Below are 24,800 nucleotides of genomic sequence, written 5' to 3'. Positions count from 1 at the left end.
CGTCGCATTGTGTTCAGCAATGAATTGTGGTTCTACACAACTCTGGATGACTGTCATCAGTAAATGTCGTGGTGGCCTGAAGAATAGGTCTAATTCTTTCAACATTTTGGAGAGGAATAACAGTGTTAACTCGTGACGTCATGGTGTGAGGAGCCATTCGGTGTTACTTTAGGTCAAGTCTGGTAGTGATTGAGGGAAATCAGGTGGGAAAAATGGTAAGCCACAGACATCCTACATCCTCATGCTTTACTTCTCCTAAGGCTGTATCTCTGTGCCATTTTTCAACAAGACAATGCTTGCCCACACTTCATATGTATCCCTAAAAACTGCTTGACATTGGAGTAGTCCTGTGACCAGCAAGATCCTCAAATCTGTCCCCTATAGAATATCTGTGGGACAGACCCATACGTCAACTCTGTCCCTGTGACAATATCCAGAGTATCAATGACCAGTTAGATTTGTGAACCTGCTTGCCTTAGAAAAGGACATGATTTTATAACACCAATCCCAAATGAAGTGGTGCATGCATCAAGGTCAGGGAGGGTACAGTGCCATACTGATAAGTCAGCTGGTACCATCAAGTTGTTTGTAAACTAGACCTGATGATTTTGTACTCACTGAAACATCTTCACATACCTTATCAACCTGCAAAATCTCATCTCATTTCATTCTTCCTTTCTGGATGCTGCACCTTTTTTTGTCAAGCGTTACAAATGTTTTACATTGGAATGAATTCAGTCCATCAGCTTGTCCTTCATAAATGGTTGCATTAAACATTGAATTTAGTATTATATCCTGTGTGTGCTCCTAATTTATCAGCAATGTTCCCCATCTTTGTGATGAGAAATGCTGACCCCTAGCATAAACATCTCTTGTGAATAATACTGCAGCTGTGATAAAAATGTTCCATTACATCCTTCCTTTCTTCCTTCTTCCCATCTTTTCTTTTAAATTGGAGCTCCTCTGATGCTGGTCAATATGAAGAGTTGCAATATTAAATTAATGTTGTCTAAATTAAGGTGTTCAGGACAGCTATGGTTGCATTCAGTAGGTTTTATTAACCAGTTTCACTGTGTAGTATTGTAACAGCACCATCAAAATCTCTGGAATTTACAATTTAAAATACAGTGTTTGGCTGATTACATTGCCAGCACCATTTATTAAGTTGGCTGTACAATGATACAGCCAACTTATTTGTGGTGCCCAAAACGTACCTTAAACTCTAAAATTCAGAGATTCTGATGATGCCCTTGTAATGTAGAGTGAAACGTATCAAAAGAGTGAGTGGGTGTTGTGGCTGCTCTGCAAAACTTAATTTCAACCATCACAGCTTCCTCTGCAGGCAAGCCTCCTTTCACTATATTAATGTTATCTGTTTATAACTATGTTAAATTGTTGTATATGTAAATAAAAGAAGGATTTTGTGTAGATTAAGGGCACAAGTAACTTATAAATACAATTCTGTTACTTATGCCACTGTTCAAACAAAATAGCCAAGACAGGAGAGATAGTTGCCCACTTTTCACAAGTAGAGTTAATATTTCTTGAAGTGAAGAGTGGGTAGCATGTCAAAAGTTTCATTACCAAACAGGTAGCTAATTTTATAACAACTTTTTATTTGTTGTTACCAACAGTTTTGGCCATTCAACCATTATCAGATGTCTAAAATGATACAGAAAACAAAAGTAATTATTTTTAAAAGCTTAAAGAAAGATCTACAGAGTTTACAAACAGTATTGTAGGAATGGATATAACTGCATGAATTTCAAGTGATTGTGTTTGATAATTATAAAGCTTTATTAAAAATATGCTCAGCTGGAAACTTGGAGTAAGCTCGATGACTTTCCCCCCACAAATGGATACACAAAGTGACCTGTATTTCCCCAGAAGATAATACCGTGAATGAGATTTATCATATTCTTACAGATGAGACTTACAAGAAGTATATGACACATTACAGAGGGGCTAATGCAGACACAGACCATTAACTAGCTATCAGCAAACTACCAGGTGCAGCTATATTATAAAAGAAAGAGGAAAAAGATAGCCGATAGACAATTTGATGCTGAGAAGCTTACGGATCCTGAGTTGTGTCACCAGTATAATATCAGAGTGCATAACAAATTTGAAGTCCTGGCATCAGAATGCAGTAATGATGGAAATGTTAATGGTCAATGGGAATGTTTAAAGAGCACTGTAAGCCTAATGCCAATAACCAGTAAGAATTGGTTCAATTAAACATGCGAACATGCTGTAAAAACCAGGAAGAGAGCAAGACAAACTCTCATGCTAGAATCGAAATTGTGCAGAAGAGCAAGAAACAGTGTAGAGCATATAAAAGAAACAAACAGCATTCTGAGGATAGAGAAAAAAAATTCTTGACAAATATGACTAATGAAGTAGAGGGGCCAAATACAATATTTGACAGCAGAAAAATGTCGTTGATGGTGAAACAAATGAGGACCATTCAAAGAAATGAGGCATTAGTTATTAATGATAAGGATGGGATACACTAATAGATAAGGAAAGGATTCTGGACATATAGAGGGAACAATAATTAGGGGTTGTTGAATTCTGAACATCACAAAAATGTCTTCCCAGAAAGAAGAATTACCTAGGGGGTGAGGTGCAGAGCCATGCATTGTACCACGTTTACCAGGCCAAGCCTGGCTGTGGCCAGCTGATCCGTCTGGTTGCCCACACTACAGGTAGCTGACCTGAACTGTACCAGCAACAGAGTGCATTGGCAACAATGTGCCGTCGAGGCACATGGGACGTTCGGGTACCTGGCTAAGCCCTAGTGTCAACAGAGCTCGAGAGCAACAAGGAAAGAGACAGTGCAGGGAAGGCAGGAATGGCTGGCCACACACGTGCAAAACTGCTTCCTGAATCGTCTGCATTTCTTTGAGAATCGTGAAGGTTTGAGATGCTAGGAACAGAGTGTTCTTCATCCTTTACAAAGAAAAATAATGCATAATGTAAAACAATGTTTGTTACACAGAAATGTATTGATTGTAACATGGGAGTGATTGAATTCAGTGGAAATGGTTTAATAGCATAATGCTTCTGTAGTGCTTTACATTTCACCTGTAGCCACATCAAAAGTGCTGATGAAGCTTTTGGATAGTAGGTAGGTCTAGTATGCAATATTAATGTATTTTACACTTTTCTGTCAATCTACAAGTTTTCGTTATGGAATTAACTGGCTCAGCCCTTCCTTGGAATTCTTTGAGGAGGAGCCATCAGCTTCGCATGTGACATAATTTTGAAACGAGGAACAACAGAAGGTGAAGACAGTCTCGAATTAATTTCACTGTAAAGTTTGTTTCTGGATTTATTTTTTATATACATGTAAGTAGGAAACGCCTTTTCCCACAGATATGTGGACGAGACACGTAATAAACTTGTTACCGCTTTATTTGATAGCATTGGAAACTTCATTTCTAAGCTTAAGCAGAAACTTATTGGTTACAAAGATTTATTTTCTGTAATTTAGTCACTGGAAGCTTTGAGTAGCTGCTCATTTCAGTTTACACTTCATGTGGAATCCAAATTTATTGTCTATTCCAAGTGATTGTGAATCCATTTGTTATTACTAGATAGAGCAGGGAAATAGTCATTGAAATTTTTCAAAATTCCTTCAAATGGTGCATAATTTTATTCTTGACATTTTCATCCAAATTAAAATGAATTTCTACTAAGAAATTGTGAAGATTATTGAAGCACCTAATTTGTTTTTTAATTTAGACAGATTTCCCAAGCAACAAGGCTTTTAATGAACGATTCAATTCAATCTTGCATGTTACACAGTATTGTATATGGTCCCTGAAGTAATAAATTTAAACTGTTGATTTTTTAACAAAATGTCTGTCAAATAAGCTGCAGTCAGAAGTCAGACTTTGCTTAGGGAAAGGTCTAAATGGTGGGGAAAAAGATAAATGTCATACCTCAAGTTTTTTCCACCCATGCCTTTTTAATACTTGATTTTAATATTTGTAATGATCTGCAGTTACAATAAACACACAATGCAATTTAGTTAAGACAGTATTTTTAAATTAAAATTCATAGTAATTAGGCCATATTGTTTGTAGCAAAAAACAGTAATTTGTAGTCAGTTTCACAGAATTTGCCTTTAAGATAATTCATTGAATATTTATAGTTTAGATTTTAGTACAGTTGATGAACTCTTAATTCAGTACATTATTCTATGAAAATATGTGAATGATACTTGTAATTGTTGGGTCACTATTTCCATAAATGATAAATCTGGGTATATCATTCATCATTAAATTTGTTTTAAATTAATTTTGTCTCCAAGCAAATCAATAAAAAGTGTTTTTAGTTCTTCACCAGCATTACTGAGTACCATCTAAGAGTATTGTAGCAACAATTCTGCTAGCTCATCTTCCTTTGGGGGAAGAGGGGGACAATAAATTTGAAAAGACATGATTCCACCAGGCTGTGTATTCAATTACTTTATTTGCACTACTAATTTCAGACACTGTTCATTTTCAAGTGTATATAAAGTTATCAGAATAAGGTTGGACTTGGGTGATATCTCCACATATTAGTAGCCTCTTGAAATTTGGCAGCTATAATTTCAACAAACTATTTTTCACTTCTTTCATTAAGTTACTAATTTTTTACTTTCTACCAGTATATAGAAATCATGTTTTTTTGAAGTTGCATTGCTATTAAGAAACACTTAAGAATAATAACAGTGGCAAATGATAAAAATATTGTATTCTGTATACCTTATTGAATTTGTGGTAGATTTGAGTGACTGCTCAAAAATTGTTATACATCAGGATTATGGAATACTCAAAATATATATAAATACACTGATGCCACAAGAGAGACATGTCTACAACACTGCTCCACTGCTACAGTAATGAGTGAATTTCAGACTCTCAAACACCTATTAAAATCACCTAGTCCAAAAGTGGGAAAAATGGAAAAGTTGTAGCAGAGGGTTAGCCACTTATTCTTGTGCATGTGGTAATACCTTAACAATACCAATAAATGATGGTTTGCTTCTCTTTCAACAACTGCACGCCAATACACAAATCTGTTCAATAGTGCCAATATCTCTAGTCAGTGTCACTCCAGTATGCAACAAATTTGTGTTTAGTGGCCTAATCTGAAATATGATTACCATAAAACTTAAAAGCCAATACATTGAAATTTAAATTATCTTTAGTATGCTCAAAATCATCTGCAAGAAACTCAGGACGTTCACAAATTGGATGCCAAATATCTTTAAAAAAAATTGAATGCTTGATTCTGTAACTGCAATTTATTTACACAAAGGATCAGTTACATCAAGAATACATTTAGTAAATGTTAAATAACACACACATGTACAATGACCTGTGACTGGTTTTTTTTTTTTTTTTTTTTTTTTTAAATCTTATTTTGTAAAGAAAGTGAACCAATATTTGGATTGTTATTGTTGGAAAAAGTGGATTCCTACTTTCCCTACATTTTTGATATTCCTACCTTTAGTTTCCATTGTTTGATCAGATTGCTGTTGTATTTACCTAAACTTTTGCTACATGCTTCACACTGAAATGAAAAGGCAATAGGAGAAAAGTGCTCAAGAAACAAAAGTAAATGCTGTCTTGTGTGCTGAATACCTGCAGTACCATCTACAGTCTGCTGTTTGCTAAAGTAAAAGCAAACTTCCTAAACTCGGCAAAAATTGCTGTCAATAGTTCACTGTGACAGTGCCAGATGCCATTTGTCAGATATTTGGATGACATACTATGGAAGTAGGCCTGGGAGGCACTATAGCACCTTCCTTACTCAGCCTGCTGTAAATCTCTATTTCTACGATTTTTTTCCCCTAGAAACTGAAGAATCATTGAGAGCAGCATCCACTGCAGCATTTGTGCTGTGGGTCACTCTCTTCAAATGCTGTTATAAAATTATATTCCCAAAGGCATCCATTAACAGCCAAATGCCAAGAAATTAGATCTCAGCAGCTGGAGATTATATGAAATAATAACGATAATCATGATTATGATTATTATGATTATGATGATGATGATGATTATTATTTTGGTGATAGTCACCTCAACATTTTACATACATCGTTCATATACTCACTTCAAGAAATACAGCTTTCAGATGTAAAATATGTTGTTTAACTGTGCGAACACTTATTGTGTTATTTTTTAATGTATTCTCATTCTTTTAACAGTTCATGGCTGTCCATATATACAATGTAAACACAATACTTCTGCGTGCTGAGTCTCCCGAATGGTTGATTCATGCAACAGCTGGAGAGGTTCATCTGGATGGAAGCATTGTGCATAATGCTCGCAGCCTGATAGCTAATGTGTCAATCACATCAGCAACTGCCAAAATATTAAGACATGCAGTACAAAAAGATGAAACATGTCAGGCATGCCTTGGAGAAGTTTCCTTTGGAATAACAATGGAGGCAACATTCGTAGCCCAAGGAGCATTTTCTGTTGAGGTATATTGTTATTTCATTGTTCCTTTTTCTGCTGCTCACAAGGAAATAAATTGATAAGTGATACATTTATTAAATTTCATTCATTTCTGTGGAGACTTTAGTGGTATATTGTACTTAGAACATAGGTGAATCCTTGTGGTAAGGCCAAGCTTGTTGCATAGAAAGTAGTACAGATTTTCACTGAGGTTTTGTGATAGGACATGTAAAGACTGATGAGATAAATAAAACATAAACAAGTTGGTATGGGAAACTTCATAAGAAACACACATCTTCACATAGTTTTGGAAGTTGCAAGACTGATTGGATTTTCTTCTCCTATTTATTCCTGATAACTATGTATTTTCATTCTGGCAGTCCGTCATTGTGTCAGAGCACTGAAAATGTGGAAAATGATGAAAACCGTGTAGACTAAATCGTATTTTGTCAATGGAATGCACGCTATTATGAAAATTTCTGATAAATTAAAGCTGTTTGTTTGACTGGGACTTGCACCTGGAACTTTGCCTGTAAAGTTACTTTTCATACCAACTGAGCAATCTAGACATGCACGCTTACCTACCTATCATTAAACCTACGAATACCTCTCTAGTACTTTCCAAATTTATCTATAGCTCTCGTGCATACTTTGCTGGCCAAGCATTCTTCAAGAGAAATAATATTACTGACAGTGGCTTCACCACAGTGTGTGGTTTATTTTCAGAATGATCTTTCACTAGACAGCAGAGAGGATATTGTTGTGAAAGTTCATGGGAGGTTAAAACTGTGTTTCAAAATGGGACTTTTATCAGAGTATATAAAGAAAGATTTTAAAATAAGTGGTGTACAAACTCAGCTCATTGATTGCTTTATCATCCTTATAGAACAACACTGTTGGGATATCCAATTATTCAGCATTATGAACTTATATGGGCCTAATTATATACCTGTTACATTTGTAGCAGCCTTTGTAGGAGTCATCCATAGAAGAATCAATCATGCAGAACCTTGAAGAAAATGTAATCACAAATATACTACAAGAGAGAAAGACAAGAAAATAGTTAGAATATATAATAAAAGATGCCTCCTAACCTTACAAGAAAATTATCACATATGCAAAGTAAAATCTGAAATGAAGCTACTACTAAATGACTACCGAACATGACTAACCTTTCACTGTGTACACCGATTGATCACATAACACAAAAAATCCCAGTATATGATCACAAATGCCATTTCTCTCCTAAGTCTATAAATGAAGAAGAGAAAGAAAACAATGAAAACTCTAGGATGGAATTATGAAAAGGATAGTTGCTACTCGCCATTTAGGGGAGATACTGAGTCGCAGATAGGCACAACAAAAAGACTGATGTCCATTATAATTATCCGGGCTGTTATGCCGTGGTCGGTTGATGAATTTTGCCTCAATTCCCAACGTTTCGTCTCCAACTGCGGGAGACATCTTCAGGGGGGTCTGTAGGTCGATGGAAGGTCCAACACACCCACTGGCTCGCTACTGACTGCCACTAAATTCCGTGTCTGCGAGCTCCTGTGCCGCGGTGTGACGTCACGTGTTTTGAAAACGTCAGTGCAATTGGCCGCTGTCCGTTGCCGTTGCCATCACCCAGTAGTGGACGGGTGGTACACATCTTCTTTAACACCGTCATCCATATACCATTTAATTTCGCGCCCTCCTCCTTTCCGTTGAAATTATTTGGATGTTTAGCGATTTCGATTGCCTCCTTGTAGAGCCTTTGTAGTATCCGCTTGTGGCCGCTAGTACTTGCGTCTCCTCGAAACGAATATTGTGGTTCCCTGGCTGGAAAGCATGCTCCACAATAGCTGAGTGTTCCATTTCTCCTCTTCTACAATTTCGCTTGTGGTCTACCAAACGTTTAGAAACAGTTCTTTTAGTTGTACCCACATAAACATCACCACAGCTGCATGGGATCCTATACACTCCAGCTTTTTCCAAAGGTTTGCAAGCGTCCTTGGCAGGCTTAAGGTATTGCTGTATCTTCCTGGTGGGCTTGTAAATTACGGTAATATTCAGCTTCGTCAAGATCCTCCCAATTCTTTCCGTTACATTTTTAACAAACTGCAGGAAAACCTTAGATTTTGTAGTAGCCTGTACGTCAGTATGATTTCTGCGTGGCTGCCTCAACGCATGTTTTATTTCAGCGGACGAATATCCGTTCTTCGTTAGTGCATTGTGGAGATGTTCCATCTCAGCGTCGAGCAACTCAGGTTCACAAATATTTCTAGCTATGTCCGCTAATGTCTTGGTAACACCCCGCTTCTGTTGTGGGTGGTAGTTCGAATCCCGGTGCAAATAACGGTCCGTGTGCGTGGATTTGCGGTATACTGAGTGTCCCAAACTACCATTTTCGTTTCTAAAAACAAGCACATCGAGGAAATGTAATTTGCCGTCTACCTCCTCCTCCAATGAAAACTGAATTCTCGAGTTTATGCTGTTTAGATGTTCGTGGAACCGGCTTAGTTCCTCTCTACCATGTCTCCACAGCACAAACGTGTCATCCACGTATCAGAACCATTCATTTGGCTTTTTGCTGGCAGTACCTAAGGCCTGTTCTTCGAATTTCTCCATAAAAAGGTTTGCAATTACGGGACTTACAGGGCTTTCCATAGCCACGGCATCCGTTTGCTCATCAAACTGTTCATTGCACTTGAAGTATGTGGTCGTCAAACAACACTTAAACAGTTCTAAAATATCGGCAGGAAAAATTCGATCCAGCTGTTCCAATACATCATTAAGTGGAACCATGGTAAACAGCGATACCACACCGAAGCTGACCAATATGTCCTCCGGCTGGACCACTATGCCATTAAATCTGCTGATGAAATGTGTTGAATTCTTTATATAAGAGTCCGAACGGCTCACATGTGGTTTCAACAGCGTAGTCAAAAACTTGGCTAACGAGTAGGTGGGCGAACCAATGGCACTTAGTTATCTGTCTTACCGGCACATTTTCTTTATGAATTTTGGGCAATCCATAAAGCCTCGGTGGTAGCGCAACCGAATTGCAGAGACCTTTCTGTACACTCTCTTCAATGAAGGACTTTTTTATTAACCGCGGCACAGTTCTGAGAACTTTGTTAGTGGGGTCCTTATTCAGCTTCCTATATGCTTGCGGATCCAATAGATCAGTAATTTTACTCTGATAGTCGGCCACATCCATAACTACCGTTGCGCTTCCTTTGTCAGCTGGGAGAACCAAAATACTATCGTCGTCATTCAGGAGTTTTAAACCTCGTCTCTCACCCACAGTTATATTACTTAAAACTCCTGCTGTTTAAACCACATGTGGGCCATTCGGCTCTTATATAAAGAATTCGACACATTTTCATCAGCAGATTTAATGGCATAGTGGTCCAGCCGGAGGACATATTGGTCAGCTTCGGTGTGGTATCGCTGTTTACCATGGTTCCACTTAATGATGTATTGGAACAGCTGGATCAAATTTTTCCTGCTGATATATTAGAACTGTTTAAGTGTTGTTTGATGACCACATACTTCAAGTGGAATGAACAGTTTTATGAGCAAACAGATAGCGTGGCTATGGGAAGCCCCCTAAGTCCCGTAATTGCAAACTTCTTTATGGAGAAATTCGAAGAACAGGCCATAGGTACTGCCAGCAAAAAACCAAATGTATGGTTCCGATACGTGGATGACACGTTTGTGCTGTGGAGACATGGTAGGGAGGAACTAAGCCGGTTCCACGAACATCTAAACAGCATAAACTCGAGAATTCAGTTTTCAATGGAGGAGGAGGTAAACGTCAAATTACATTTCCTCGATGTGCTTGTTTTTAGAAATGAAAATGGTAGTTTGGGACACTCAGTATACCGCAAACCCATGCACACGGACCATTATAACAGCATAAACTCGAGAATTCAGTTTTCAATGGAGGAGGAGGTAGACGTCAAATTACATTTCCTCGATGTGCTTGTTTTTAGAAATGAAAATGGTAGTTTGGGACACTCAGTATACCGCAAACCCATGCACACGGACCATTATAACAGCATAAACTCGAGAATTCAGTTTTCAATGGAGGAGGAGGTAGACGTCAAATTACATTTCCTCGATGTGCTTGTTTTTAGAAACGAAAATGTTAGTTTGGGACACTCAGTATACCGCAAACCCACGCACACGGACCGTTATTTGCACCGGGATTCTAACCACCACCCACAACAGAAGCGGGGTGTTATCAAGACGTTAGCGGACAGAGCTAGAAATATTTGTGAACCTGAGTTGCTCGACACTGAGATGGAACATCTCCACAATGCACTAATGAAGAACGGATATCCGTCCGCCGAAATAAAACGTACGTTGAGGCAGCCACGCAGAAATCATACTGACGTACAGGCTACTGCAAAATCTAAGGTTTTCCTGCCGTTTGTTAAAAATGTAACGGAAAGAATAGGGAGGATCTTGACAAAGCGGAATATTACCGTAATTTACAAGCCCACCAGGAAGATACAGAAATACCTTAAGCCTGCCAAGGACGCTTGCAAACCTTTGGAAAAAGCTGGAGTGTATAGGATCCCATGCAGCTGTGGTGATGTTTATGTGGGTACAACTAAAAGAACTGTTTCTAAACGTTTGGAAGAGCACAAGGGAAATTGTAAAAGAGGAGAAACGGAACTATCAGCTGTTGCGGAGCATGCTTTCCAGCCAGGGAACCACAATATTTGTTTCGAAGAGACGCAAGTACTAGCGGCCACAAGCAGATACTACGAAAGGCTCTACAGGGAGGCAATCGAAATCGCTAAACATCCAAATAATTTCAACCAAAAGGAGGAGGGTGTGAAATTAAACGGTTCATGGATGACGGTGTTAAAGAAGATGTGTACCACCCGTCCACTACTGGGTGATGGCAACGGCGACGGACAGCGGCCAATTGCACTGACGTTTTCAAAACACGTGACGTCACACCGCGGCGCGGGAGCGCGCGGACACGGAATTTAGCGGCAATCAGTATCGAGCCAGTGGGTGTGTTGGACCTTCCATCGACCTACGGACCCCCTTGAAAACGTCTCCCGCAGTCGGAGACGAAACGTTGGGAATTGAGACAAAATTCATCAACCGACCACGGCATAACAGCCCAGATAATTATAATGGACATGATATTTCCGGCCATGAAAGTCTACATTTTAGTAACAAAAAGCCTGTCAAATAAAGCTTTCAGTCAGACAGGCCTTCATCAAAAAAGTGCGCACACACGCGCCACACACACACACACACACACACACACACACACACACACACACACACACACACAAACCAATGGTCTCTGGCTGCCACAGTCTGTCTGGCTGTGGCAATCAGAAACTGTGATTGTTTGTGTGTGCGTGTGTGCGCGTGCTCGCGCGCGCGCTTTGTCCATCTGATGAAGCCTTGTTTGGCCAAAAGCTTTACACCGTAGACACAGAAAATGGCAGTTATAGCACTATATTTTGATAACAGTGGCCACAAAGTAAACAGTAAGCTTTCAAACAGTTTGCCACATGAGAGAAAGCTGTCTAATTTACAAATAATAATTTACACACTGATCTGTAAGTTACTTTCCATTTTATTATAACAACTTCAACTAGCTGTTTAAAAAGAAAAAGAAAAACCTTAACTTGCAGCATGCAGAAGGCAATTTACTTTTAGACTACTGCAATTTATATACTGTTGATGCGAAAATGGCCTCCACATAAACTTGTTATTTTGATTATGATGTTGAGATCTGGCAATCAGTGTCATGTGAATAACAAACAACATATGGACATAACCTTTTTTGATATCTTTGATAAATAAGCTGCTTTTCTGAATGACTAATGGTGTGTCTTAAAGGCCAGGCTCTAGACTGTAGGCAACTTGAAAGTATTCTCTCTCTTTGAATAGAAATACTCTTTTACTTTGTTTACAGTCTTCTGTAAGTCATAGTGAGAGTGATATTGCTCAATTCGGTTATTATATTATCAGAAACTTATGTAGTGCATATAACAATCATAACTCACCATATACCACTTGTCTACAGTGTCAAATTTCTATTCATATGGTATGTTCTGCCTCACTTGCACATGTCATTGCAGGTACAGCTTACATTGTAGAAAGCTCTTGTTTGGAGACAAAATTGCTGTAGTAATGGTGGACCTTAGCTTAGTATAGATTTTATTCATTCCGGAAAATACGAGAAATCTTTTCTGGGTGGCTGAAGTATCAAGATTAATAAATTATTTTCTTTTCTTTCATTTAGGCCAATTTTTGCACAATTTTTAGAAGTCATCACAGCAGCTGATACATCGTCTCATGGCCACCTTCTCTCTCTCTCTCTCTCTCTCTCTCTCTCTCTCTCTCTCTCTCTCTCTCTATAATACTCGCTGCTTGGTTGTCGAGTACCACTTGCATCAATGATGACAGACTGAACATGACTTTAAATGGTTAGCTGCAGTTTTTTTATATGAACTTCATGGACAAATGTCATTTTGTTGTTTTGTCGCTATAAGGCCTAGAAACATCAGTATTGTGTCATTTGCCTTCTTCGTAGTACCATACCAGATGGAGGAATGTTATAGCAGTAGACCTCCATTTGGAAAGAGTGGAATGAAAATTGTGTAAATAAAACAATACTAGTTATTAGAAATGCCTTCAGATGGTTCATTTAGGGATGAGTATATAAATCAAGATACATTGTGCTCCCAGTTATTTGTGTGTGCGTTATTTATGCAGAAAGTAGAAAAGGGAGAGATGCGCAATATTTTTCTCTAGCAAACAGCGATAAAAAATATGCTGTATGACCATTTTCATTGTTCAGACAGCTGCTGCATGACAACAGAGTACCATTCCCATTGTTATCGAACAGCCTGTTCCATGTAAATGAAAAACAAACACAGTTTTCTGATGTTAATTGGCGTGTGAGTGTTAACGAAGCAAGGTAAAAGAAATTAGTAAGAGAAGTGACAGAGAAACAAAAGAAACATGTTGACATTAAAACAAAAATAGGAATTAATTGAAAGATTTGAGAAGGGGAAATTTATGCAAAACTATGAAGTATTTGAGAAAAGTAATGAGACTGACTACACTGCAAGTGATCTAGCAACGTGTTGCTGTTTGCTTGCAGATGCTCAGTCCAAGTTTCAGATCTGTACAGCCATCAAGTGATCATGGAGGAAAATTCTTCCAGGTAAAAAGAAAATGATTTTTGAGGTTCCAGTGCTGAAGAAGTAAGAATAATGAATCTGGCAATAGGTTTAAATTGTTTTGAAAATGTCAAAAACTTGAATATGTGGCTGAAGATCAACATGTGTGTCTTTGGCTTTCAGCCATAAGAGATGCAGAAACTGTGACAGCTGTTTCATAAAAAAACCAAAGACGAGGGCAGAGAATGTCAGAGAGGGGATGAAGACAGTGACCTTGTCAGTCACTGTGCCACAATGTAATGTGTTGATACTCTTCTAGAGGGGTTTCAGTACAGTGACATTATTACTGCAAGAGAAATTTGAAATGCCGTGTGAAAAATGTCAACTGGTCTCAGAAGTAGACCATCATATACTGTTTTAAGAAATAACAGACCTGCAGTACCTATGGATAGAACTTGGATAAACTTTCAAAAAAAGAATACATGTTTGAAAATATCTTGGGTATTCATGTTTTTCGATTATTCATGTATCTCCTCCCTCACATTACCCCGAGTAATTGGGAGTATACTGTATATCACAAATAACTTTTTTTTTTTTTTTAAAGAAAGAGCTGAAAAACTTTTACATAATATATTGTGTTCAAGTACATTTATTGTAAAATATTATATGTGTCATTATATATGAATTGCTCTGATATGTTTACCCAAAAATTATGAATAAATAGATAAGTAAGCTAGCTCATCTAGTATTATTCCTAATGATTTAAAGTGAAAAATCTTTAATTCTTGTAAATGAGTGACAACATTCTTTATAATTTAATTTTCATTTCAAAGAGGCTTTTCATTGGAATGGACAACACAAAAGCAGTAATAAATGAAGGTTTCTATAGCTTTGCTCAAGAGCGGCAGGTCAATTCTGAATTTAAAGCAAGTGACAAAGAAATCAAACCCAAAAAGAATCAAGAGGATTTGCATGAAGTTGTTCGCAGACTGTCACCTATCTTACCAAAGGTGTGTAAGTGTTTTCTTTATCTTTTTGGACATTATCTTCAATTATTAAAAAATGATGATGTCTAAGCATTTAGACAAAATATGTGTAGTTTTAGGAAATAAGACAGTTTCTAATAAACACATGAATAATTCTTGTTACTACCCAATTTACTAGCAACTTTTTCTGTTATTAATTGTAGGTTTGAATAAGCTTGAAAATGGCTGTATTAATTTGATAAATGCTCTGCACTGTTTTTCTCATCATTGTCAAATGTTGAACTGCTCAACATTTGTATCTTAAGGTTATTACTGAAAAGAATTTTAATTCAGTCACTAGGGACTGTTGTCTCCTGCTGGTGCATATAAATGAAGTTTAAACTACAGTATATTCCTAACCATCTACTGGCATAATTTCATGCTAGCTACATCATTTAAATATTCACTTATGAAGCCAGCTAGCATTGTGGATTATATATCACATGCTCAGTAGCCACATTAGATTCATGTTAGACTGATATAGTAGTGAAGAATTCTTGTAGAATGTAAATAATTTGGGATTAAATGTAATAGCTCACTGAATAGCAGAGGCAGTGAGTCATCGACAGGTACATTATCAATACTGAAAACTTGCTAGCGTTGGATTACTCATCACATCTCCTATTCACTGAGTTGTTACCTTTACCCATGTAAAATGTTGTAGAAGGTGATAAAGCAAAACTACAAAAGGAATGAAAGACCCTAATTTCAATACTTCTCCATGTGCATGTGATGATGCAAGCCATTTGAATCTACAGTGGAATATAACTAAGTCATAGAGACACAAAAACATTTTTTTGTATAACAAATTCTGTTGCTAACATCACGGCAGCTGATAATATTTTGGTCACTGGTCTTCATGATACATCTGTTAAAATCAGTTTAATTTTTTTCTTGAGTTGCTGTAAGAATGTTCCAATTGGTTGAATCTTGTGTTGAGATGCACAATTGAAATGATGAGGAATTGCTGTCTGTTAATAAATTGTACATTAGCTGCTAGTTGACTCTTCAGAAAGTGCAATTTCTTTTGTTTATCTCCTAATAATGTTTCTCTCCTGGATACCCAGCAGCCAGCTCTTACTATCCACCAACACTTTAACAAATAAATGTTTCCAAAGTTCCAAGTGCTATACAATCCTTCTTATGATGTTTACACAGTCTATTATTATTATTATTATTATGGAATATTATTATTATTATTATTATTATGGAAATGCATAGTTAATATTAGTCCTTGTCAGTTACATTTTAATTTTTTGTGTATGTCAGTTGTCTAAACAGCTTCCATGTATTCCTGTTAAATGTCTTGTTCATTCGTCCGTGTTTCATAGATCCCATCAAGAAGGAAGAGCTTCGTATTTTTGGAACAAATCAAAGTATACAATGACATAGGATTAGCAAATCATAGAAACTTAATCTGTATATTTTATTAACAATAAACTAATACTACACGGCTTAATGCTATTCGTGCTTATGATAGCTAAATTTTTATCTGGTAAATTAGAAATAGCTGCAATATTGAAAAATGCTGTTACCACCTCAGTTATGCAAATTAGCTGCAGTTTGTCTCCTTTTGGTAACATAATATTTGCCTGATTATATTTTTATTTTTCAAAGAAAATAGTTGTGTACTTCACTAAATACGAAGCCTTGTTTACAGTACATTATTACATGTCATCCAGATTTTTAATGAACACTGCTACTTGCATTTACCTAATAGAACTTTCCAACCATCGAATCTAGATATTCAGGTAATTCGTTGTAAGAATGACTAATTAGACATGTTTCAATAGTATGAAAAGGAAAGTTGTCACTCACATATAGCAGAGATGCTGAGATGCAGATAGGCACAACAAAAAAGTCGTCACAAATAAATAAACCTTTTGGCTGTTAAGGCCTTCATGAACAATACACACACACACACACACACACACACACACACACACACACACACACAAATGCAGCTCCCACACACGACCACAGTCTCAGGCAACTGAAACCACACTATGTGCAGCAGCACCAGTGCATGATGGGAGTGGCAACTGGGTGGGGGTAAGGAGGAGACTTGGGTGGGGGGAGAGAGGGATAGTATGGTGGGGGTGGCAGATGGTGGAGTGATGCAGTTTAGATGGAAGATAAGGGGGGAGGGGAGGGGGGGAGTAGTGGAAAATGAGAGAAGTAAAAAGACTGATTGTGATAGTGGAATGATGGCTACGTTGTGCTGGAATGGGAACAGGGAAGGGGTTGGATCGGTGAAGACAATGACTAACGAAGTTTAAGACCAGGAGGGTTACAGCAACATAGGATGTACTGCGCGGGGTGTTCCCGCCTGTGGAATTTAGAAAAGCTGGTGTTGGTGGGAAGGATCGATATTGCACAGGCTGTGAAGCAGTTATTGAAATGAAGGATGTCATGTTTGGCAGTGTGTTCAGCAACAGGATGGTCTAATTGTTTCTTGGCCACAGTTTGTCGGTAGCCATTCATTCAGACAAACAGCTTGTTGGTTGTCATGCCCACATAGAATGCAGCACAGTGGTTACAGCTTAGCTTGTAGATCACATGACTGGTTTCACAGGTAGCCCTGCCTATGATGGGACAGGTGATGTTTGTGACCAGACTGGAACAGGTGGTGGTGGCAGGATGTACGGGACAGGTCTTGCGTCTAGGTCTGTTACAGGGATATGAGCCATGAATTAAGGGGTTGGGAGCAGGGGTAGTGTAGGAATGGACGAGTATATTGTGTAGGTTTGGTGGATGGCAGAATACCATTGTGAGAGGGGTGAGAAGGATAGTGGGCAGGACATTTCTCATTTCAGGGAATGCGAAAGGTAGTTGAAACCCTGGTGAAGAATGTAATTCGGTTGCTCCAGTCCTGGATGGTACTGAGTTAAAAAGGGAATGCTCCTTTGTGGCCAGACAGTGGGACATTGGGCCGGCCAGAAAGGAACATTCCTGTCGTTACTCAATACCACCCAGGAGTGGAGCAACTGAATTACATTCTCCGCCAGGGTTTTGACTACCTTTCATCATGCCCTTAAATGAGAAATGTTCTGCCCACTATCCTTTCCACCCCTCCCGCAGTGGTATTCTGCCGTCCATCCATTACAGAAATCAAGAATCGCGACAGTTTTGTTTTTGATTGTTATCAACATTGATACTTGCAGGATATTGAGTGCAGGGTTCCAAGACTATAGAGAATGTTTTAATTTCAAGTGTGAAGTTGATCAGCAAATGACAGAAATAGTATGTTTTTTGTGTGATGTTATTAATTTTTTTTTCTGTACTTATTCTGTGAAACCTAGCATCTTGCTGAATTTCATGATTCTACATGAATGGGCAGTACCCAATAGGTTTTAATGCATGAGTTTGCAAAAATCAGCATATGTGTCATAAATGGCCATATCTTTTTATTGAGTTGACTTAGAAGCTCCAATTTCTTACACTGCCAATGGGTTGTAGAACTTCGTAAGTGACATAGATTTCAAGTTTCGTGTCTGCTCCTTCCTGAGAAAAATGGTTTTTAACAGTCAGTCAGGCAGACAGACAGATGGACAACAAAGTGATCCTATAAGAGTTCCATTTTTATCGATTGTGGTATGGAACCCGAAAATATTTGGTCTATAATCATAGAGTGCAGCTGATACAAAACATAAACTATATATAGTGAAGTGTGTGCAGCTACATTAATAGATGTTAAATATTTTACTTATTCTCCTTCTCCTGGATGAAATCTCAAAATACATTCACATTTCCACAGTTCAGTATGTTAACTGCTTCCTATTACCTTTCTATTGTGTTCTCTGTGTCCTTTTGTTGTTCTTGTGGCAAAAGATGTGTGCAACATCCACTTTCTCAATATCCAGAGTTACATAGTTAACTATTCCCTCCACTATCTCTCTGTTTTATTTCCTATTCACTAAATGCATGTTTTTTCATTTTCACTTTTTAATCTGGATCTAACTCTTTAATGTTTCTACCTTGCCTGATGTTGTTAGCTGACATCTGCATAATCTTCTCTTTCATATGCATGTAAAGAACGAAATAATGCAAGGAATATGGCAAACAATTTCAGTGCTTTGTTTATTTGAATCATTGGGTTTTAAAACACTAAATGAATGTAACGAAGTACCTACTTTTTGCAATTTTTCTACCAAAATTTCCATTTTTCTTATTTCACTTTTAGGATTTCCATCTTAAGATTGAGGATTCTCTTCTAACTGGAATGAGAGATGACAGAGCAGATTTCATCTCAGCGCTTCAATCTTTTCAGCTATATTCAAAATTATTTGTGAAAACGCCTTCACCTCGAGCTGCAGGTAAAACTGTAAAACTTATTTTAGTGCTGGAGATTTATGTTCTGAATGTAGCCAGTATAAATACTGCTATCTTACTGTGCAGACAAGCTACCTCAGGTCACTTATCATTTGATATATTTGACTGGTTGCTCATCAGAAGTAGGCCTTCTCGAATATTAATTGCTGTGTTGGCAACACAAAGATTTAAAACACCACTGACCACCAACATCAACACATCCTGTTTATGATGCTGCCTAGCAGTGCTTTAAACTTCTAATGTGTTGCCACCAAGGCAATAAATTTATGTGAGGATACTCATATCTGTTGACTGAAACGAGTCCAATAAATCATATAATACACAGTTTGTAGTGGTTTATGTTTCTATTAATTACACTGGTCACAGCATTCCCTGCTGGCAGTGCCTAGACTTTCTACTTCTAGCTTAGCTGGCATTTACAGTAATATTAGCGAAAACTGCAACACCCTGGCAAGAATGGCTTAAATAAACCTCAACTTGAGAGATGTTAAAATCTGTGTAAAACAAAATGTGACTAACATTGCAGATAGATGTCATTCATGTAGTCTCAGTGGCACATTTTTTGTGGTTGTAAAAGCCATTGTTAACCTTAACTCACCAATGAACAGTTTATCAGAGTAAACAGAAACATTAAATGAAATGCTAGAATTTTTCACAGACATCAAATGGCCCAATGTCAGCATGTGAATGAGTTGAAATGGGACATAACAATCTGTTTATGGGAGGTGGATTTGTTATGCTGTGACCTTTCACAATTTCATCACCATTCCTGGCTCACTGTTAGAGCACTGCAAATGGTGTGACTCTATCTGTGTTGACAGTTTAATAGTCAGCTGACAGCCAAAGTGGTGGTGCACTTGCTGAGTTGCCTTCTCCCATCCAGAAATGGAGACAGATTGAAGAGGGCAATCAAATGTCTTTTTCTGGTATGTTGAATGACAAAATGCAGTGTTTATCTACGACTGCTATTTCAGTATTTTTATCCAGTGTGGACTACATGTGTTTGATATTATATTGGTGACAGTAACCTGGCAGCCTGTATTCTTGAATAGAACTGTGCCCATGTGTCAAGTTAGTAGTTTCGGGATACCATTGGGTCCTGTCAAGGGTGAGGAATTTGCAAGGCTTCCTCAAAGAACCTGCATGCCTTGAGCCACCATCACAAATCACCGGAGTAAATGGTTAGAACATTGTCCCACATACCCTGTGTGTTTTCAGACAAACAAACTCTTGCTGAAGATTTACAACACTTGAGAGAATGTTTAGAGTGGAACAGGTACTTAGACAAACAGATCAGGCGTGTCCTACACACAAATAAACAGTGCCTTGAGAAGGAACCAATACAAAAGAAGAAAAAGCTAGATGAAAAATCTTTGCTCTACTGATGCAGTTTTGCAAATACTGAGAGAAGATTTTGAAAATAAGGTTTCCATCCTATGAAAAAAAATGTTTTCTATGCATTATGAAATATAATATAGGGCTCTGAAAATCCAGTGTACACTGCCTGCCATGTTGATGTGGCTCATGTTGTGTTGAATGGACTGTAAGAACTGTTGAATCAAGCAGTGAGCTAAATCAGCTATCACCAAACACTGCCTCACATGAGAACAGAAAATGAAACCTAAAGATATCAGCATGGTGATATTGGTATCAAATTTCTGGGAAAATGTGATAAAGGAGACAGTCAACATTAGCGGGTGCATGTCCCATTCCCAGTTTGATTGTAATATAAACAGTGAGCAACAAAATTTATGCTTCACCCTTGAAAAGGTCTTCAGTCCCAAAGGGTGCAGTTCAAACAGAGGAGAAAGGTAGACCTAGGAACCATAGGTATAATAGGTGTTAATTGCTGTAGTGGTGCTGGGAAAGAACAAGGGCTCCAAGTGATAATAGAAAGCACTGAAGCTCAAACCATTATAGGTACTGAAAGCTGGCTAAGATTGGAAATGAGTTCACCCAACATCTTTTACCAAGGACCTATTGGTGTTAAGAAAGAATAGATTAAATACAGTTGTTGGTGGTGGTGTGGTTGCTGCTTAGAATTATAAGGGGCAGTAAAGTGGAAATGAGACAGATGAAAAGAAAAGTAAGTAAACTGCTTATTATTTCAAAGTAATCACCATAACTGTTAATACATGTATCCCACTAAGAGACAAGACGGTCAGCACCTTGATGGAAAAATGTTTGAGGCTACCTATGGCACCATGATTGTACCCAGGCATTCAACTCTTTGTCTGAAGCAAATTGACAGCCACAAATGTGTCTCTTCAGGGTTCCAAGAATATGGAAATACGATGGCAAGAGATCAGGACTGTATGAAAAATGTATAAGGGCTTGCCAGAGAAACTTCTGCAGTGTAGTTGAAACAACAGGCACACCAGCTCCAGGGAAGTTATGATAACTTTCCTCTTTGACTGCAAGGGCTTGCTGCTCATTGACTTTCTGAAACATGGTGCCACAAGTAATGAACATGGGCAAATGGATAGTTTGCAAAAACTCTTGCGAACCATCAAGTTCAAACACCCAGGAATGTTGATGAACAGCATCATTCTGTTGCAGTATAATGCCTGCCCACATTACCAATGTTGTTTTGAGTATGCTGGAGAAGTTGTATAGGGAAGCTCTTACACATCCTCCATACAGCCCCAATCTCTCCCCATGTGATTTCCATATTTTTGGAGCCCTGAAGAAAGACATTCACAGCCATCAACTTGCCTCAGTCAAAGAGGTGCATACCTGGGTACAGTCATGGTTCCGTAATGGGGTGGTACATGTTACTATTCGAGGTAGCAGCATGTCCCAGTTTCTCTCTACTGTGTTGATGAAAGATAGTTGTGTACAAACCTTAATTTACAGTAGCAGAGGAGAGACCACATACTGTGCACGCACTTTTTTTTTTGCACAGACATGATACGCAAATATAAGAACAGTACAGCTACAAGGTGTGATGGAGGGTAAATGTTTTACTGTGGTAAGGATGTGTTTATGCTCTGATGTCATGACCAGGGGATGCCTTGGATGCCAAAGCAGATGAAATTGGAATGACAATGGCTGTTGTTCCAAAAGATAAAACAAAAGAAGATTGTACAGAATTGCTTAATGAACTACTTTTGTACTTTTTGAGTTTGGGATACTAATGATCCGTCTGTTAACGGACCGAGTGAGGTAGTGCAGTGGTTAGCACACTGGACTCACCTTTGGGAGGACGATCGTTCAGACTTGAGTCTGCCGATCCTGATTTAGGTTTTCCATGATTTCCTTAAATCACTTCAGGCAAATGCTGGGGTGGTTCCTTTGACATGGTATGGCCTATTTCCTACTGTACCCTATCTTTCCCTAATCTGAGTTTCTGCTCCATCTCTAATGACCTAGTCGATGGGATATTAAACTCTAATCTCCTCCTCCACCACCGAGTTTGGTTGTTAAGAGCTCAGATGTGAATGTTTAACTGATTTTTTGGAATTAATGGGACTTGTTCAAGACTGAGGGATTTTTTAAAAAAGTGGTTACATGGTTTTGTAGCTTGTGGGTAGCAAACGTAATTTTCCATTATCATAGTGCTTTCCTGCAGATGGTGAAGAAGTTCAATATAGGTACAAATGCCACTACATAGTAGGACCACAACTTCAGGGCATGACGAGAGTGCAAAAAGAGAAGATTTAAAAGTAAAGGTAATTATGAACATGCAACTGACAGGTCACATTCATAGAATTGTTACCCTGGGTAATTACTCTCCAGCAGTGAATACCAGCAGTAACATTCCAGTAGGCAACCACAAAGAGTTTCCATGAATGTACTGACCACCTTGTCCCACAATGAGATAAATATACTAACAGTTATGATGGTTACTTTCAAAATAATAAAGAGTTTACTTATATATATTATATTTCTCATTTTTGTATGACTGCCCTTTATAATTTATCTTGTAGTGAAATTGAAACAGATAGTTGCTGCATGATACTGTGAGTAGAGGTTATAGTTAACTAGAATAAATTAATAATTGGTACCTTTTAGTGACTCCCTACGCCCACAATACAGTTGCTGAAAGATTCAAAGAAATTTTATTGCTCGTAACATGTTATTTTACATGTATGCGCATTTTCAACTAAGTATAAAGTTTTCTCAATTACAATTTTTTAGTTTACATTATTTCTTATTACATTATAACTCACGATAAATTCAAGTTATAAGGACATTTTTGGATAAGCCACTGCTTGACTCACTTTTTAAAAGTATCCCCTGTTAATGTTAGTGAAAGAAGACCCTAAGATTAACTTTAAAAGCAAAAAAGCCCCTATGCCAAAGGAGCTGTTTTTAATAACTTGTTACCAAACAAAGTTAAGATATTAGAGTTTGTGGTATATACATGGCATAAACTGTGAGGGTATTGTGTCTAATGAATAAGACTTTGCAAGAAGTTCCTGGTTTTATTTTTACTCTGATCCTCTAAGCTCTCTTCTGCTGTATGAAAACCCTTTTCATGTTAGTTTGGCATATCCCACGCCACAATACTATTCCATAAGACAGGGAAGGGTACACTAATACATAATATACAATCCTTTCAGAATCAAGATACAGTGATAATCTTCTTGGGTGTTATTCTGTTACAGACATAATCAGCTTGCTGTTTCCATGAAAGTCGATCATCTATGCATAAACTCAAGAAATTACGATCTGTACAGGTTTTTGGTAGAGTTTCATCAGTAACAGTATTTTGTCTGTTTGGACTACTTGGTTTAAAATGAATATTATTATTTTTTTCAATGTTTACTTTTAGGTTGTCTCTGTCAAAGTGAGCTCTTGCATTTTCAATAAAGTTATTTATCTCTTCGACTAGTCTGGGCTTACTGTCTGTACAGCAGACACCAGATGTATTGTCTGCATCCATAGTGCTCAATTGCTTAGCTATTATCAAGAGAACTTAAGAAATCATTTACATAGCATATAAATAGGACTGGGCCTGAAATAGAGCCCTGAAAAACACCAAAATGTATATTTCTTATAGTTGGCCTTCTCCTCTCCAATATTTCTCCATTAGAGTATATAATCTCCATTCACTGCTTTCTACCCTTCAAATATGTTTCTGGCAATTACAGGAGTTTTCCAGTGACACTACTCCTCACAATTTTTGATAAGAGCATGTCATGATGTACTCTATCAAAAGCCCTTGAAAAGCCCAAGAATACTCCTGTTGCTTGGGATTTTTCATTTATTTTTTCAAGTACGTGATGGATATATTGTACTGCTGCTGACATGGTACCTCGACCTCTTCTGAACCCTTGCTGGAAATCACCTACTATATCACCATTGTTATAATGGTCCATGACTTTTTTTTAAATATTATTTTCTCCATCAGTTTGCTGAAAGTTGAGATTAGGGAAATGGGTCTGTAGTTTTGAACATGCTTTATTTCTCCCTTTTTGTGTATTGGTTTAACTACAGCCAGTTTCAACTTGTCTGGGAACACACCATCTTTGAGAACGCAGTTTATTAGGTGAACTAGAGGTTTCATTAGTTCATGTTTGCATTTATTCAATGGATATGGAGAATTTTCATGTAATCCTGCTGATTTTTTTGTTACTGAGGCTGTCAGTAAGCTGTGGAATGTCACATGTGCTTACTGAGGATAGTGTACTGTAGTTATGTTTGTTACTGGATTCAAATGTGTGCTGTATATCCTGTTTCATAGAGACATCATTTTTGAGAGTATTATGGGGTAATTATTAAAAATATTGCTAAGTACAAGGGGATCAAAGATAGTATTATTCACGGTTAATTGTACATTGTTATTTTTATTTTCTGTTTCATTGTTTCTGATCTTATTTACAATTGACCAG

The 24,800-nt window shown here is 37.7% G+C and overlaps 1 protein-coding gene across 1 annotated transcript in view; it reads left to right on the top strand.

Annotated features, from left to right (window-relative positions):
* Positions 1-24,800, top strand: part of LOC126461608 (protein KIAA0100) — a 320,706-nt gene that overhangs the window by 30,834 nt on the left and 265,072 nt on the right. Inside the window, exons 4-6 of the mRNA XM_050096009.1 lie at positions 6,203-6,481; positions 14,440-14,616; positions 18,815-18,947. Coding sequence (XP_049951966.1) covers positions 6,203-6,481; positions 14,440-14,616; positions 18,815-18,947 — 589 coding nt within the window. The remainder of the gene's footprint in view (positions 1-6,202; positions 6,482-14,439; positions 14,617-18,814; positions 18,948-24,800) is intronic.

The sequence above is a fragment of the Schistocerca serialis genome, chromosome 1 (genome assembly GCF_023864345.2).
Source record: "Schistocerca serialis cubense isolate TAMUIC-IGC-003099 chromosome 1, iqSchSeri2.2, whole genome shotgun sequence".
Lineage (NCBI taxonomy): Eukaryota > Metazoa > Arthropoda > Insecta > Orthoptera > Acrididae > Schistocerca > Schistocerca serialis.
The sequence above is the reverse complement of the archived record's forward strand: the minus strand, read 5'-3'. Positions and strand labels throughout refer to the sequence as shown.